This window comes from Lepisosteus oculatus, chromosome 8, assembly GCF_040954835.1.
Source record: "Lepisosteus oculatus isolate fLepOcu1 chromosome 8, fLepOcu1.hap2, whole genome shotgun sequence".
Classification (NCBI taxonomy): Eukaryota; Metazoa; Chordata; class Actinopteri; order Semionotiformes; family Lepisosteidae; genus Lepisosteus; species Lepisosteus oculatus.
This window is the reverse complement of record NC_090703.1, coordinates 35114820-35134533: the sequence shown is the minus strand read 5'-3', so window position 1 is coordinate 35134533 and position 19714 is coordinate 35114820. Positions and strand designations below refer to the sequence as shown.

General features: G+C 36.9%; 1 protein-coding gene across 1 annotated transcript in view; it reads right to left on the bottom strand.

The window, feature by feature from the left end:
* LOC102699144 (calpain-5) overlaps nt 1-19714 on the bottom strand; it is a 42798-nt gene that overhangs the window by 21429 nt on the left and 1655 nt on the right. Inside the window, exon 2 of the mRNA XM_006632658.3 lies at nt 14025-14210. Within this exon, the coding sequence (XP_006632721.1) occupies nt 14025-14189 (165 nt within the window). The 5' untranslated portion in view covers nt 14190-14210. The remainder of the gene's footprint in view (nt 1-14024; nt 14211-19714) is intronic.

The window sequence follows — 19714 nt, the reverse complement described above, 5'->3', positions numbered from 1 at the left end:
AAACAGCTCACTGCTACAATGTTTTTAAAAAAAAACAAAATGGAACAAACTGCGTTTTCATTTTTTGAAGAAAATGGTAGGCCCCGTGTTGGAATGGCATCCTGCCCAGGGTGTATCTTGCCTTGTGCCCAAATTGGTTAAAGCAGTTAGAAAATGGATAGATGTTCTAAACGACTAGCAACTAAATGAACAAGATAAATTAGTGTCTCCTTTTGAAGTGTATAATAAAATCTGTAATAGCAATCTTAATCAAAATGTATCTGTTCATACAAATTTTATCAGTAGTTTAATGTCATATTAGTCCAAACTAATAATATAACAAGGTTCTCTTAGAATAACATTTTAAACCAAATCTTAATATTAATAAATATTGGGATCTGAACTGTGAAGCCACATGGGGAGGCCACAATAGGCCTAGGTTCTAGGTGGGCCCCCAGCACAGATACTGTACACCCCACAAATGTGATACTGTCACGATATTAGTCCCCCTCCTTAAGGGTACTCCAGCCCTTTTACTTAAGACTTTATTCTCTGCACCTGTTCCCTATTCCCAGCCCACCTTAAAAGCCAGGCGCTGACGCTCATCCGGGCTCTGCATCTGATTTCCATATCGTGCGAGTCCGGGACCTGGAAGCGCCTGGTCCCGTTAAGGTTTTAACCTCTGTTCCCGTTCCTGTTCCCCGTCCGCCGGTTCCGACCCGGCCTTCGTGGTTTTTATCTTGTTCTGATGGATCTTATGGTTTTGGACTTTCTCGTGTGTTTTTGGATATTCCCTAAGGACTACTCTCTCGGATTGTTCGCCTTGGCCACACCTCCCCCGTGCACCAGCGCACCTTGGACACGGCCCCCTGTCTTCTGCCCCGTATTCCTGCATGACGTTTCCCTAGTGTTTCCCCACTCCGTCGGACTACGTCGTCCGCATAGGGTCCGGAAAGAACTGTTCGTTACAGATACAAGATGTAAAGTGAGAAAGTTTTATTTCTACAAGTCTTGTCTTGTGATAAAAATAACTGTATATAACAGCGTGCACTGGAAGCGGGGTTGGGTTGAGAGAATAGAGCTCTTCCCACAGGACTATGGGAAAAATATTTAAATATTTAGAGCTGGAGAGGAAAACAGCTGCAGTGTGGCCTTCCAGGTAGTGCTGGGGTAGAAAACTAATCAGCAGCAGAGCTTTCCTTTCAGACAGAGCTGGACAAAAATAGAATTAGGAGCAAACATTCAGTCGAAGCACAGATTCAGTCTATGGTGGTTAAAAGCTAGGCAATCTGACAGCACTCCTCCTAGGATTCACCTTATTGGCAACACCATCTTCTTTCTGCTTGGCACTCTATTTTTACTGTCTAGAGCAGGATGTGCAGCTGATTCTGCTCCAGTGTTGATGGTGTTCTGTCAACCAGCCCGTGATCTCTGTACCACCATTTTGGGCAGGGGAAACCTTTGAAAAAACTTCCCCCTTGAGGACTCATCTCCACATAGCAGCACAGGACAAACAATAAGAGTTAAAACCTAAATCAGTTATTTAAAATAGGGCTATAGATTGTTTCAATAAGTTCCCATTGAGAGACTTCTGTTGGCAAAGTATTATATAACATTGCATTTTGATGTCATGTTAATGTGTGTTGCTTCACCAATTCACAATCATTAAATACATTGGAACATGGAGCATTATCTTCACAACTGCCAAGTGCATACTGTTCGTCTACTTTGCCACATCTTATGAAAAAAAGCTCTGAGAAATATCAATGTTTCAGCTAACCAACCATGAGATGGACTGTGAACAAATTGTAGGGTTATTCCAGACACCACTCCTCAGACTGTTAGCAGGTTCACAGAAGGATAAGGTCAGACAGATGCCTTAAACCATGGAACGGAGACTGAAACCAAGGCTCTAGGGCTTTTGGAAGGTTTTTCTCCCCAGACATCTCTTATCCTGGACAGACCTAGTTCTTGGCTCTTATTTAAGAAAATGATGTGAACTCTCATGTTTTTACTTCAACACACTGTTATTACTCCTAATATGTCATCAGAAGAATGTGTTCTTTTACGAGGAGTGCCGATGTGTAACTTGAAAAATTTAAAAGGAAAAAAATCTAAAACGTCTCTTTCAACATTCCTTTAGCTCCAATTAAAAATGATATTTTGATTAATTATTTATATTTGAATATGTTTGTCAGGAAGACCGTGATAAGGTGCAAAGTTTTTTCCAGTAGAAGAATGTAATTATATACTGTACTAATGCACAATGAAAACACATAGGTCTTTACATTTTACATAAATAAGTCATCGGACATACTGTATATAATATAAGATTAATATTATAATTATAGAGCAGAAAGGTGTGTTGATTGAATAATTGAGTGATCTGAGTGATTGAGCTCCTAGAGATGACAAAACTTGAATGTAGATTAAGGACAATAGTCCTGTATAAATAAAAGTTCTTTTATTTTAAACAACACCAACAATCCCATAGTAATGCACTGACTGCTGCTATGTTATCTTTTTTAACTTCATTTGACAGGTAACACAAAACATTGCTTTGTAATTATTTATTAAACAAAAAATCAGTCCACTTTTTTGTTTGAAAAAGTGCACCCTTACTGCTTCCTTATCATTTAAAAATGAGTAAGTTAATATTTTAAATTCTACCTTGAGGTGTGATTACTTAATAAATTAAAAATCACTTTCATTGCATTAAAGATTAAAGAGCGCAATGAAGTGAAATAATTTGACCTCTGCTGCAATGTCTCCAAACAAGATGATAAAACATTTTTTCGTCTTACAAACATAAGTTGCTTATGAAAGAAAAAGCTAATAGAAAGAAAAAGTCTTAGAGTCTTCTAATTTTTTCATTCTGAAATTGCTAATCAGAAGTCAAACTTAATCCATAGGTTCCAACTCTAAGCAGTTTTTCAACTTTAAGGTTTTGAGCATCTCTCTTTGCAGAGTTTCATGCAGTGGCTCCTCATTTAATATCTGAAATGTCTACTGAAATAAAACCCATCACACATTCCTTGGATCCTATCCATACTGTGTTATTTTGTTTAAAGTTTGCACTTCTCTATCCCAATGTTACACATTGCATCAATGAATAATGAATTGCTCCCCTTTCCCTTTGACTGTTAAAAAAGCAGAAACTAGCCTTAAAACTACACAGTTTTTATAAGCCAATACTCTGCCACTTTTTGGCAAAGATTCTACAACAGAATGTTGCCATTTAGGTACAGGATCATTTATGTGCTAATAAACTGTATCATCCATTTAAATCTGGATTCAGATTAATGTATAGTACTGGCCCAGCTCTTGTTTGGGTTATTAATGTTTTACTAATGACCGCTGAATGTTTGTTTTTTTCCATTGCTGTTCTTCTGGAACTCAAAGTGCTGGCTTTAATAGAGACATTTCATCTTGCAGAGTAGACTAGAGAGGACTGTTTTTATTGGTATTACTGGTAGTGTTTTATAACTGGTTTAAATCTTGCCTAAACCAATAGAAAACAATTTGTTAAAACTGGGATTTTTTCCTCCTTAGCACAGTTGGTCACATCTGGCATCTCGTAGGGTTTAATTCTTTCTATTTCCATCAGGTTAGATTCTTTGCAAGTATAATAGTAATGTTCACTTTATGTTGATGACATTCAATTTTCCAATCTGCCTTGTCTTGTTGCTTAGAGCACATTGAAGCAACAGACTGTAACAACTGAGGTTTGTCAGGGTCAAAATCATGCTGATTGGTTTCCTTATCAGCTCTGTTACTGTTTATTTTGGTTTCACTGTGGTGGCTAATGAAATCAGTCCCAGGTTTTGAGTTAGAAATCTGTGTGTCATCCCTGTTCATGTTGCTGTATGTCTGATGCAGAGAGGCTAATGCCTGCTTTAATCTTCCATTCCAGGCCTGATTAATGTCCTCCAGCACCTTTAAAACATTTAATATTTTAAGATGCAATACTGTAAAGCAATTCAGAACTCAATTGCTTGGATCTTCATTGAAAATTACAACACTATTCTTATCTATTCTATTTTATCATACTGTAAATGTATTGGCTCCCTGAATTTCAGAATTAAATACAAAATGCTGCTGCTTCAGTATTTTGGTGTCTGACTACTGTATATCAGAAAACAGTTATCAATGAAGTTGACTGCTCATGATTGTCATCCATCGGTGGCAGTAGCAAGCTTGTCCCACCAATGATCTGTTGAATACAGAAGGCTGCCCAAGGAAAGATCTCAGCATTCTTCACTTCAATGTGCCACTATAAAACTAACACTGTGTGGTCTTGCTTTGTCCTGCTGAAAATTGACAGAACTTGATTTGCTTGTAGGAAAGGAAAACCTGTTACCTTCTACCCTCTATCTTCTTCAGTGTGTATTTATAGAGATTAATACAGTCAACATATCTTTGTAATTTAAATTAAAACAACTACTGAGAATTTGGTTCTAAAATTTGAAAAGAGATCACTAAGATTGTATTGAATATTTAATAATAATAATCATCATCATTGTCATCATCTAATATATTGTCTTTCACAAAATATTATCTTAAGGCACTTCAGAATAAAAAAAAAACATCATACACCCTTTAATACACAATTTACAACAACACATTTATCAAAATTACAGCTAATAATTAAATAAAGTTTAGAATGAAAATTGGGGAGGTAGGACAGTAGCCAAGTTCAATTTCACCTCAGTTGCCTTATCTCTTACTCATTCCTAATGTCATTACCTTCAATTGAAAAAAAAATACCATTCACAGGTTTCTCACCTTCAGATTCATCTTTTGCAACCCTTCTCCATTCTTTCTCCACCTCTGCATTTATTTCTTGCTAACTGCTCACTCTGCATAGGGGTTCCAGCCTCCTCATTCTATGGCCAGGGGGTTAGCCCTTGATCAAGCAGGTGGAGATGGGATTGCTTTAGTTTTTCAGTTTTTCTTGCGAGGTTAATTTGATTATGCTATGTGTTGAGTGGTAATCCTAAAGCAACCTTCAACTGCAGAACTGAAGAGTGGGTGAACATCCTATAACTGGCAATTTATTGATTAGGTCTATGTTAATGCTCGGGGAGGTCACATCTGATAGGTAAAAACTTATTTTTTCATTTTGACAGTGTGTTGTGTATATATACTGTATACTGAGTCCTATGATTAGTTGATTTAAATGTGATTGCTTGGTACAGATATTCTGTAATTTGGTTTGATATCTGTGCTTCAAATATTTGATAGAACATACAGTTGTAGCAGCGAGGCTTATTAAAGTACAGGAATTAAGTCTTCTGCTCCCTTGCCAGTCCCTGTCTCCTTCACCTCAGTGGTGCTTGATACAGAGATGCCATTCCATTTGATTCAAATCTAAGGTGTTTTTCTAGCTGATAGAGTGTCCTGATAAGGAACAACTCCCAAGGCTGAGGCACATCAACCACCCTAACAAATGGTCATCTCTGGCGCCTTAAAGTCTGGGATTCCAAGGGAAAGTCTTATTCAAAGTTGTTTACAACTCTAAGGTCAGAGGGCAAGGTTACTCATCATCAGCCAATCAGGAACTGGTAGGGCAGGTTAACCCCACGTGGGTCTTGAATGCCCATGAAACATTTCAACCAATGGATGGTAGTTCCTCCAGGTAAAACAGGCAACACAGAGTGCCTCAGCACGCCTCCTGGGCATCTCTCGACTCAGAGCGCCTCATGAACATTCTGTGACTCAGCCCGGACCACCATGTAACAGCCAGTGTGTCCGAGTGTAGGACTTTCCTTTGTTCTAAGAGTCGAGAACGGAGGTTGCCAGCGTGTACCAAAGGATCCACCTGAGATTAGCCAGCAGCAAGCCTCGTGAACCCAATCTGAATCTAAGGATTCAGGACTAGTGCTTCATCAGGAACGAACCGGTCTTCCTGCCTAAGGAAGGAACAGCACTGCCCGGCACAGAGCCAGAGAGCTCTGATTGAACAGCAACAAGCCTGCCACTGCTTCTTTGTGCCTGCGGGAGATCTGAATCTACACAGATTGGATGAGTATTCAGCATTCTGCATTACCGCTCAATAATTCAATTGTTACATCAATCACAGTTGATATCAATTTAATTCCTATGAGTGATATACTTGCTTATGAGTATCTAGTGTAGAAGTTGTAATCCAAGTTCATTTACAAAACGGTCTAAATGAATGATATACTGAACGTATGTCCCTCTTGGTATTTGTAACTCTTCGTGACTGAATATATGCCTTTTGTATTCTGCTAACCCTCACGATAAGAACTGTTATATTTATATGCACATTTTATGTATTAATAAATGTATTTTCGTGTATTAGTACCACTTATTAGTGTAAGGTTGATTCTAATACCATCAAAATAATCATTTTGTGGCTTACTGCTACAATTAATAATTGTCCCAGTTAAGCACAAACCCCTACATTTACTGGTGCCTCGTGAAAGGATGCCTACACAGTATTAGACCTTAGTGTTGCATTTCTTTTGACAGCCATACAGTACAGTCTGTACTGTAGAAGAGGAATGCTGCAGATGAGTGTAAATCATTTTTGATGACTTTGTTATATTTTTTTGGGATGGGACATTTGCCAGTGAACTCAAATTCATTGCATTTGTTTGTCAAGATCAAGATCAAGATCAAGATCTCACCTTATAAAGAAAGATTTGTTTATTTTGTGTGTGTGCCTCTGCAGTGGGGGGAACTGGGTGTGGGCTTCACTCTTTTTGGATTCACCTTCTTGTCTGAAGTAGCGCAAACCAAAATTCTTTATTCTACTTATAATTCATAATAATTAATAATTGCTTACACTTATATAGTGCTTTTTTGGACACTCCACTCAAAGCGCTTTACAGGTAATGGTGACTCCCCTCCACCACCACCAATGTGCAGCATCCACCTGGATGATGCGACAGCAGCCATAGTGCTCCAGAACACTCACCACACATCAGTTATCAGAGGGGAGCAGAGTAATGTAGTTAATTCATAGAAGGGGATTATTAGGAGGCCATGATTGATAAGGGCCAATGGGAAATTTGGCCAGGAGACTAGGGTTCCACCCCTACTCTTTTTGAGAAACGCCCTGGGATTTTTAATGACTTTTTATTTTTAATGAGTTGCAGGGTGATATGGCTGCTGGTACATATATAGTATATGACTTAAAAGCAATTTGCAACCATTTTGTATTTTCTTTGTGATGCCACTTTCAAGCGTAGTGGATAATGTGGACATATCAGATATTAAACTGAGGAAGAGGGGCAGCCCTACTTCAGCCCTACACCCCACCACCTGGACAGACAGAGAGCAATTTGAAGGAATTAACTATTCAGTCATTACAAATGGTGCGCTCTAAGAGATCAGTGCATTTGCAAGACAATGCAGGGGTATGGACTATGGCTGCCATGAGGAAAAAATTAAAATACAGTTTCTGTATTTTTTTCTCCTAATTAGGAGATAGAAGTAATTATTTTAATTAAAATTCATAACTGTAACAAATTATGTCAAGTTTCATTCTCTTTTGTAATAATCATGATGTTTATAAGTATAAAGTTGATTCATTTCTTAAGTATTTACTGCTACAATTAAACTTTTTTTCTAAAATTACTTTTAGATTGCAATACAATTGTGGGCCATATGATATATTCAATTTAAAGACCAAATAATACGTCATAATTATACTATTACATTCATAATATAATGATATAGCCATGTACATACTTCTGTACTCTGTACTTCTTTAAATCCACTTAATATGGAATATTAATATGAATCAAGGTTTTTCACCGGAATTAAATTAGTTTTGTAGAAAAAACAATAACTAGAAAGTGTAGATTGTTCCAATAACGAATTTAGAAATACGCAGCTAAACGTATATCAATCAAGAAGAAAATACCTCAATAATAGGAGTGAGACCATCATTAAAATAAGACTGAAAAGGAACATGTACAGTAAGTGTTTGTTCCATGCTGAAAGAGAAGAAAACAAACACAAAGTTTCAGCTGTGGAGCCTTCTTCAGGTCTAAAAATACAACGCTGAATAATATCTTAAGAGGTATTAAAATAAGACGCTTTAAATAAGAAATTAAAATAAGATTTGAGACTCCAGCCTCAGTGTTCCAATTCTGGGGGTTAAGTGTGGTGAATCACGTGATTATCTAAAAACAGAGGAGCTATATCTCGGCAATGGGTCACTCTTATTTGGTTTTTGAAGATTGACGCAGAAAATGGTATGAAGAATGTGGAATACTGTTGTGAACCTTATTTTTATTTTAACCTGCCATTACCAGCTATATACAGTGCATTATGTATGAATTATTTACATTCATACTGTAAACCTACTGTATATCATTATGCTTTTGCACCCTCCATATGTGAGTTCCCGTTCAAGTCTGCAAGGGCTTAGGGTGTCCCATTTGTGAATTTGTTTTTCACAAAAGTGCTCATGACCTCCCCAATACACCCTTAATCCACCCTTCACTGAAGTCTGCATTGTCCAGACTGCGCTGAAGGAAATTACCCCCAATCCTTTGCGGAATGGTGATGTTTCATGATCTAGCCTATCAAAGTGGAGAGAAATTGCTATGGAGAATAAAATATTCACATGTTAGTCAAATTTAACTTTAGATTCATACTGTATGTAATCATTAAGTTTTTACATTATTTTTTTTCATCACCTCATTAAGACTGATGAATATTCATTTACCTGTTGTTTATTTGTACAAAGCTTTGAGTTATTGCCAGGTGTACCTCATTTAGTTTACCTTGCATGAATGTGAATGAAGGCCTTATGTTCCTCATACTGTCATTTTTGTACAGTGACAGACAAGATGGAATGCATTTGCATTGTAGTAGTACAAGGCATTGAATAAACTGATACTGGTATTGCCAAGTTTTCCTTAGTTTACTTCACCCGTTTTGAGTCAAGCCTGCTCAACATGAATGAAGATGATGATGTGCCACTACTGTTGTGCAGGGATAGATGAGATGGAGTTCAATTTGATCAAACTGCAAGTGGAAATGAAACATGCAGAAGAGTGGTAATGGAAGTGCTCTTTTCTAAGTCAGACTGGCATAGTTTCATTATCCTTAAAAGGACTGCTCTCACCAGCCAGAAAGAAGAAATCCACTGGAAGACAAAATGAAGGTGGTGTTGGTGGTGTTGGTGGGGGGGGGGGGGTACACAAACCCTGCCCTTCCACTCACGTCCCAGGAGTGAACAATGTCCCTGATAGTTCCCAACAATCCCAGATGGGTTATTATTTTTATGCTACCTCTCAGCCAAACTATACAAAAACATGGTCTTCATTTTCACTGTTATACAGATGATACTAAGATTTATGTTAAAACTTCTTCCCCCTCTGGTCTACCCCCTCCGTCACTTATCTCTTGTTTGCGTGACATCAAACTCTGGTTGACTTCAAATTCCCTGAAGCTAAAACAGAAATGTTACTTGTGGGCAGCAAATCTCAGCTGGATAAACTTAAGGATTTCACAGTGATGGTGGATGACTTCCACATTCACACGTCAGCCATAGTCAGGAATCTAGGAGTCACACTTGATCCTCTCCTGTCTTTTGAACCACATGTGAAAATTTTGAATAAGACATCTTTCTTTCACCTTAGAAATAGTGCCCGCATTAGGCAATTTTTATCAATGTCCAATGCTGAGTGCCTGATCCATGCATTTATAACACCGAGGCTTGATTTCTCCAGTTCTTTACTTTATGGGCTCCCTAAGTGTTACGATCCCTGCCTCTCGGCAACGAAAGAGGCAGAAGAAGGCGTAGCCTTAGTTCATTAGTCCACCTATCAGTGTACACTTTCACCACCACACCTCCGTCTTATCTGGTATTTAAGCATTAGTCTTTCCCTACCTCCTCGCTCAGTATTGGTTTTCCTTTCGAGCTACTTAGTTGCGCTACGCCTTCTACCTCTTCGTACTGTTCTGGTTCCGACTTTGGTTTCTCCCCTTTTACTACGTCTTTTGGATTACGGCTTGGCTTCGGTTGTTCTTTCTCAGTTTGGATCTCTGGCTTCCCCTGGACTATCGGCTCTCTCCTTCGTCTACGGTTTTGGATTACGGTCTGGCTTTGGCTACTCTCTCCCTTTTTGGATCACTGGTTTCTCCTGGACTCTCGGCTCTCTCCTTCGACTATGGTATTTGGATCACGACTTGTCTCTATCAGCTCCTGCAAGTGGGTTCATTACTTTGGTTTTGGTTTCACTGGCCGAATCCGTAACAATACCGATTGGGAGTACTTTTTAACATGGGGAAAGGACAACTCTGGAGACCTGGGGTGAGACCTTCCTTGTCTCGAAAACCTGTATGCTGTTTCAACATGGCTGACACCTGTAAGGCACTTCCATACTTAGTAATCACTGCTGTACACGTATACTGGTTGGGTTATGGTTCTTCTTCTGCTTTGGGGCTCTTAGAGCTGGGAAGAAGGGTTGTCAATATACAATAAAAGAGAAAGTATATCAAACAATTAATGTAATGATGTGAGAGCCTGAAATGTTTTTAAGAAGGTTTAGGCTTTTCCTATGTCTTCTACATCAGAAGAAAACACAGCACAGAAACGTCAAGATGTGCCATAAGTCACAAATCCCACATCTAAAACAGTGATTCTCAAACTTTTTGGACCAAGTACCACTCCTGATCAAACCAAAGCATCCAAGTACCACCTACAAGTCATCTTCTCATACGAACCCCAGAAAATCTACATCACGACTTGTCTCTATCTATCTATTTATGATGTACAGCATTCCTGGGTTTGGAAAGGCACTTATTATTATTATTATTAGTAGTAATAGTAGTAGTAGTGGTAGTAGTAATAACAGTAGTAGTAGTAGTATGATATAGATACAGTATCTAAAAAATCTATAACAATCTCAACAATCTATACAATCTCTTAACCAGCATGCTGAGGGACAGTCATGTCCCTTCAGATATTAAAGCGGGAACTGCAATCCCAACTTCTCATTCTGGTTATTAAATCTTGGTAACAACATAAATTAATTGAAGACATTACAAAATTTTACAAATTCCAAATTAAGGACCAAATTGTTAAATCTGTTAAAATACTGTATACTCGCCATATTGTCACAATCACCTGGTCTTGTGATGGACGAGAGCAAGAGTTTGCACGAATAATGATGTGAAGTGGCCCTTCCTGCTCAGTAGTCTCCATAATGACTAATGTAATGTGATATAGGAGGAAATAGGAACAGGTTGTGCAGCAGACATTACACTGCAGAAATGTTCCAAAGTGATCTGCATGCAGACTTCACTAGAAAGTTGTATTTGTCAGCAAAACCAACTTGAGCATATTTCTCTTGGATTACAAAAGATGTATTCATTACAATGTAATAAAGCCACTCCACTGTAACTAGAAATTTTGTTGCCTCATTCTGAATTGCAGAATATGGTGCCATGTATATCTAGAAATTTGATTGAATTTGGAATTTCTATTTTGTGATGTAATTGAAGTGTTTACATGTTACTGTGTACATTCTGCTTTCATTGTGGTTTGAAATGCACTCATCAATTCTTTCTAATCCTGACATATAAAAATAATGTTGCATTTCCCTTTTAATGTGCAATGACACATAATAATAATAATAATCAGGTAACGAATGCTAAATGTTTATATATTAGTTTTGTACACTAACTAAAAAGTAATGTTGCACATTTGATGAACAGTATGTGCATGAGACAGAGGGCACACTTTAACCCACACAATGCTGCTTTCAACAATTAAACAAAAAATTGAGATCTGTTTATGTATGTCAGACCTGAAGAATTTAACACCCAACACATGCGCTCTGACCCCAAGCTTCTCTCCCTGTCTGTGTCTGTGTCTCCATGGAGAAAAGCTGGGGTATGTGAAAAGAAGAATTCCTAATGCAAGAAATTGTATAGGGCTAATAAAGAAACATTATTATTATTATTATTATTATTATTATTATTATTATTATTATTATTATTATTATTATTATTATGCGATTCCCACATGTTGTCGGTAAATTTCTTGAAAACCTGTGGCTGAAATGCTGGTTGATGGAGTTATGGACTAGATAAACAGCATAAACTACTGATGAAGTGGAGAAATACAAAGAGTTCTACGCCCCCAGCAGTCTTTCAAACCAGGACATTGCAAAAAAGATTTGGTCAGAAGAATGATATTTCATGTTATTTCATTTACCATTGGTGCAAAGCGGGAGAACTGTGTTTTGTAATCTATGTGATGGTTATCTAATGAAATTAAAATATAATTTAATTAAACTGTAAATTTGTTGGTAATTGTGCTATATTATTGACAACACAAGACAAAATGTACAAGAAGCTATAGAATCCTGTGTTATATGTGTAACACAGAGCAGATCAGAGCAGAACATGCTTCAGGGACACAGCCGATGTAGAATATTACTAACTGCGTGAACAGTGTTCTGAGAAGGGTTGTGAAAGTGCTCTTTGTTTCTCTGTCATCAGTTTCTGCCAGGACAAGGTGACTTTGAGGCTAACTCAGACTGAACTTTGAAATAAGTTCTGTTTGTAATATTTATAATAATGCTGGGTGGCGGAAGTGTTTGTAGGGAGGGATGCAGTGTGCTGAAAAATGTTTATATTTTTGTATATATTTATATTTGTTAATCCGCTGTGGTAAGAAAAAGGTTGGGAGACACTGATCTGTATATTTCACGAAGGAAAGAATTAGAAGTGAGATTAGATTTTGCATGGAGAGCATATATTACAGTACCGCTCACTGGTTATACTTCTCTTTAAATAGTTTACAAAACTGACCCGGACGTACTGTTGCATGAGTTCAGTTATGTAGAAGAGCCAAAAACACTTGAAGGAGACGGAACACTCAAGCAGATGCTAATCATAATTAAATACATCTGTTTCTAACGACTTTATCCAGTATAGGGTTGCAAGGGAACCTATCATACCAAGCAACTAGCACTAGGCAGGATACACCTTGGATTCCCATCCAACAGCCCATCACAGAAAAGATGCAGACAGAGACACATTCACACTAGAGCCAGTTTTCCCAGAAACCAATTAACCTGCCAGCTTGTATTTGGACTGTGGGAGGAAACCAAAGCACTTGAAGGAAACTCACACAAACATAGGGAGAACATACAAACTCCACACTCATAGCATTCCACTGGAATTGAAACCAGGGCCTCTGCTGTGTGAGGCCTCAATGCTAACCACTACAACACCATGCCTCTCTAATTAGATTCATAATTATATAATTAAATATGTTAATGCATTGTTCATACAATAAATGAATCAAAGTAATTTACAAGAAAGAGAAAGTGGCAGAATATTTTAGAATGAAAATCTGTGTATAGTTTATAAATAATCATTTCTACCTTTTGTAATGTGTCACTGCTGTAGATAATAAAACATAAAAATAAACCTAAAAGCACACAGAAAACATGGGCAAGCAGGCCAGCAGATGTGTGAGCACACAGCATGCTGTGTGCAGTAAGCAGCAGAGACAGGTGAGCATGGCAAGCATGGTCCAGACCAACACAGCTCAGAGCTGTAAACAGGGGCAAGCAAAGTTCAAAACTAAGAGACACATTCCAAAGTACCAGAGAAGAGCCAGAGAATGAAGTCAGGGCAAAGCAGGGACCAGAATCCAGGGAGCAAACACAAAAAGAATTTGGGACGAAGTTAGAGATGTAGCAAACTCTATGATAGATTTCCTAAGCACTGCTAGATCACAGCTTATGTAGTCTTGAACCACCTGGTCAACAACTTCTGTCACATTACCACAGTAACCAGCTCTGAATGTCAGGTGGCCAGCTACTGTACAAATACTACCTTGCCATTCTGCTTATCCATGGTGACAAGCATGACACTTTTTAAATAATGTTATATGCCCATGCAGAAAAACGAAAAGAAAAAAACAAATTTTGCCTTCAACTGATTTCTGTCCTTGTAGTGCAACATGCAAACCTATTTCTCTACAATATTTCACAATTATTCCAATTACTTTACTACTTCCACCCATTGCAGCTTGACATTACCTTGGGCCTCTTCCATTCAACAATTCCAGGTGGGGGTTTCTTGTAGAACACAGACTCATTGGTGGTCGGGAATTCTGGATCTTCAAAGAGCTTTTTGCTCTCTATGCATTGCTGCTTCAGGACAGAGTACCTCTGTTTTTTGTATGGATGTGAAGACGAGAACATTGCTCAGGCTGCAGTCCCAATCTGAAAAAAATATGATAGAACTTGTCATAACTCTAAAGCATCATCTTCTGTTGCTTAATGGAACTTGTACTGTAAATCTGAGCAGAATGGGGAAAACAAAGTACGAAAAACAACTTAAATAGAAACATTTTAGACCAAAGGTCTTCAAAACGAAATTAAAAAAAAACATCTTGGTTCACAGATTGGAGACAAAGCATATATAAAAAATAGGAGCAAATAAAAACACCAGTAAATACCTAAAGACATTATATTCCATGGACTCCACATAGGTCTACGTAGACCCTGTTTAGCAGTGTTCATGAATTCTTAATGCAATTGCAAACCATTTTTGCAGATAGTGCACATAATTCAGCAGGACATGTGGGCAAACAGATTCTTCACACTAAAGTGATTCAGCAATATATTTTAGCACCAACCTGAGAAGTAAGTGTTAGGTCTGCCTCCATAGTCCTTAATTTGTACCCATAACCTTATGCATATTTATAAATGTCCATATTGCTTCCACATTGTTCTGATATTGGTACATTTACATTGTTGTACTACATTGTTGTATAGTGCTGGGCCACAGTCAGACTGCTGTGCAGAATTATGTTAGCCCCAGAAAAACACAGCAAATCATGTTGGGTTGATGCTGGCCCAGTGCTTGCCTGATTGTTTTCTTTATAGGTAAAGCCTGTGAAAAGTTCTTTCTTGAGATATTATCTTCAGCCCTTTTGGAAAAGTGTCACTCCACAAGTACTTTTACACAATTCTACATTTTGACTTGCAGTTTAAGTCAGATCTGGCTTTCAGAAATGTTTGCTTTAAAACAGGAAAGTAAAGGGAGCCAAGTCTGCAGCATGCAAAGAGATTTCTAAAACAGCTGTCATCCTGTGGGTATACTAAAAGGTTCAGAATAATTTAATGACTAAAATCAATCTAGCTGAAGGGTGTGGTATAGGTGACCTATCCTCCCACTATTTTGAGAAAATAAAATAATTTTATATTCAGTAGCCTATGAAAAGCGAACCCTTAATTCTTTTTATACTGTATACTTAGCAATGTTATAGTACACATTTCTGTAAAGATTCATGAAAATAATAAATGTTCGTTTTACTGTTAATGGCTGATTGCAAATAATGTATATTTTTCCATGTTGCACTGACATGTCTAAAACTATTTTTCACAAATCACTCTGTGCTCCTGCCAAAAATAATGGATTCATTTGGCAAACTGTGTTTTATATGGATTCATTTGGCGTGCTGTAATTTATATAAATAAAACATCACTGCAATATAATTCTGTGAGTCAGACAACACAAATGAAACTCCATCTTCTGCAAAAGGTTTTAACAATAGTACTTCAGTTGTTCAGGATCTTCAATTAAAAAAGACATGCCTCTTTTTACTTTCTCTTTTTGCCACTTTAACACTTTGCCTGAGTGCCACATGAAGTGTACTGTATGTTTTAAAGTTACTGTATGTACTGTATGTATTTAAAGTTTTCGTGTCTGATGACCAGCACCATTGCCACAGATTGAAGATGCGATAGGTAATTTAATAGTACCACACAAACTATTACAGCATTATTATTATTATTATTATTATTATTATTATTATTATTATTACCACCCTATCCAAGCTCAAATCCAATTTAGAGTCTCAGGGGATCTGGAACTTATCTCAGCAAGCAAGACACGCAAGACAGGATATACCAGTCCATCACAGGGTGCACACATACACAGCCATACTCACTGTAGGGTCAGTTTCCCCAGGTGCCAATTAGCCTCCCAGCATGTCTTTGGACTGTTGGAAGAAACCTGAGCATCTGGATGAGACTTACATGAACACTGGGAGAACATACAGACACCCTGCAGAAGGCGCTCAAGGAACTGAGCCCAGGGCCCTGGTGCTGTGACGCTGCCATGTTAACCATTGTTAACAATCCCACCGCACTCAACATACCAAATAGACATGAATAAAAGAATGAAAGAACACATGGTGTTCTGTTTGTGTGTCCTTCTTCTTTGTGCTTGGTACAGTGTCTTATTCTGACTGCATCAAAAACTGTCATTGTAATAAGCCAGGGCTGTGTACTTTGGTACTGTGTGATTTTCTTTCCAAACCTAACCTAAACTGAACTTCTGTTCATGCTTTTGACATCATGTAATACTTGTCACTGATATCACCAGAGCTAGATTTACCACCTCAGTCTTTGAACACATACAGTACAACTGAGAATTAAAGGTAGCCAATGAATAAGAACTTTTATGTCTTTCAATGAAAGCTTCTGAGTGTAGTGCAGAATTTGAAAGTTACTTTTTAGAAAACAGGAAAGAGCTTATGCTCTGAAGTAAAACACAGCTGAAAATCCCAGTTTTATAAAGACATAAATGAGCCCTGGTGCTCAAAATTCTAGCAGTAATCTTTAACATTAGAAATCAGCAGACACCAAAGATGTCTAATTATCTCATAAAACCAAGAAAGGGATCAGACAAAATGATTGAATAATATGACATTTGAAGGCGCTGTTGTCATTTCAGCAAGCCTGTTTAAAGAAGATGACATCGAAGGATCTACGTTTCCTTTATCTCTCTTTAGTCTGCCTTAGAGTTATCACCTGGAATTTCCCACAGCTGTCTCAGTTCAACCTTTTTTTTTTACAATAGATGTCTTACCACACCTCCTGACTGAAAAACCACAGTGTCCATACTATAAATAAGTGTGCAGGTCCCTGTGAAAATGAATTTGCTCTATTCTGTTATCAGAAGAAAGAAAACACCTGTAATTACAACTTGTTTGTGTGCTTGTGAAAATACAGGTTCCACATAAAGAAACTACATATGCTGTATTGGATTCTTAGTATATATACTGTAAACTGCTTATCCGGAGTAGTTTAGAGAGAGTGCCCTCAATGTTTTTTTTTCTGCACTACTTTTAGATGCAAAGAGAGACCATTTATTCACATTAGGAGCATTCTACTTACAGTATAAAAGTCTTTTGAGACTTTTATTTGGAATCTCTTTTGATTTCTTCTTGCTTATATGTGATGCAGATTTGTAGTAGTCAAGGAGTTGTTTGGGAACTTAAACATAAATGTTCTGACTTTGTATGACACTTTCATAGCATGCTTTTTCACACTGCTACAGTATATTATAAATGGGTCATTTTTATTGCTCAATTTAAAATATACATTTACTTGTAAAAATACTGTGTAGGACAAATTGATTGGAAAGAAGGAAATTAAAAAAAAAAACACAAAGAGAAGGCTATCAAAGCATTCTAGTAAATTTATAGTCACACATTTTTCTCTACAATTATTTGTTTTCTTTAAACAGATGGATGAATTTATTTTATTTACTCCGGATCTGCAAATGAAAATGACTAATTGGTACGCTCGTAAACAAGTTTTCACTAGCGATAGAGCATGCAGTGAATGACCAATTATAAAATTCCTGAACATTCCTGCAAAAGTCCTCCAGCACACTTAAAAACAAATGATGTAGTTAAAGGAGCACAAAATGGAATTTTAAGTGTCTTTTAGTTTAGTTCTTAAATTTGTGAACTGAATAGATCTGGTGGTAAGACTCCCTGGAAAAAAGTACGAAAGTAAATTTAATTTTAACTAAGCACTGCACTTAAAATACCAGATGTTACTATGCTAGTAATAGAGTATGTTGGGCATTACCATGTTTGGCAAACTATTTTGTCCTATAAAATGACAATAAAACCTAAAATCAAACTGTTCCTAGGAGATGTAATTTTAATTTTAAAATCCTTAGAGAATCATTTTAGTGTTGTCTTCCTGAACTAAACCAACCCATGTTAAATACAGTATTTAACAGTTGTTAAGTGTGAGACCATAGCCACAAAACAAATTCATACTGTGCACATTCACAAACTGTGGAAGTAAAGCAGCAACAATTATAGATAAAGTATATTATATCATTTTTTGTTTACATATATCTTTATTTGTAAACTAACGGTCTTATTCTTGCTTAGTCTATGAAAACTTTCCTGCTGCAAACAAGAATTCCTGAATCTTTTCCAAGGGTGCAACTTCTTTAAGATAACCATGCTACACTAGTGTGTAGTTAGGAAGTGCATAAACAATACAAATACATAACCGACAGGGGACATGGGAGTGCAGAAATAAAGGAGATATAATGGAAAACATACTCAGACCCTAGCAGTTTTAATTTTTTTTGCTTCAAAGCTTGCTGTAATGACATTTTGAAGTAAAAAAGTATTGATTATTCACACCCTTTGCTGTGGTCAACCTAAATCTATTTACTGTAGGTGCACAAAATTACTTTCATCGGCTACACAATTAGCCAATTGTCCTCTGTTTGTGTACAATAATAATGATTCTCACGTTATTAGAACAAATACATCTATCTCTCTAAGGTCCATCAGTCAGGTAGTAAATTTCAAGCAAAAAGTCCACCATGAAGACCAATGGGCTTTCAAAACATCACAAAGGTATATAAAGACAGAGATCAGAAGAGATTATAAACATTTGAAAGACCCTTTATCTTGCCTAAGGCAGTGTGTAAAGTTGATAGAGACTTACCCAAAACAATTGTGCTGTAATTGTTGCCAAATATGCTTCTACCAAATATCAAGCTCATGGGTCTGAATACTAATGTAGTTAACATATATTATCTTTTTTCTCATGAGATGACATTTACATTGACTGTAACACATCTTTCCATAGAACATCTTCAGTGTGAGCATTCAGGTTTTGAATAAGACATTGAGTTTAAATAAATGTTTATGTAATTCTTTTAAATACAGGCACTCTGTATTTATTGGGTGTACCCCAGTAGCGTTGTCGGTGTCTGGGATAAGATACCCAGCCATTTTGTTAAAGCTGATATTTTACTTTCTTTTTAAAAAGACCTAAGAGCATGTAATTTCCATGAAAGAGGTCATATATTAGTGTTTATATCAGAAATATTATGGCCTAATCAAATAACACAAATCAAGACATCTTAATGTTTTGATTAGCTACAGTATAATGACCAGATGGGCACACCTTAAAAATAATAAATGTAACAATTAAGTGAAGAACCAACTCCTTGTCAACCGGATTGCCTCCTACAAACCTTCTGCAATCCTATTTTACATTTAATTTTTCATTTTAACATTCTCTGCTCCTACGTTTGATAAGATTTTAAGTCTATTACAAGATAAGATGAGATTTGGAAAATGCATTTATTTTCATAATTTGGAAAATTTAAGGATTTTCATATATGTAATGAATGAATTTAAGAAAAAAAATGGAGAACATCCAGTGATGCTTTTTCCTATTGTCATCATATTTGCAGTGCTTTGAATATATAGCAGTCAAAATGACTGCAGGTTTGCATATACTGTAACTCTAGGTCTTCTAATTCTAAGAAATAAACCATTTCCTATTCAGTAGTTACATTTTTTTATTTATTCTCAGAAAAGCTATTCATTGTTTGACTTTACAGTACATGCACTTTTCACTGACAGCATTCTGTCTAGTATACTGTATCT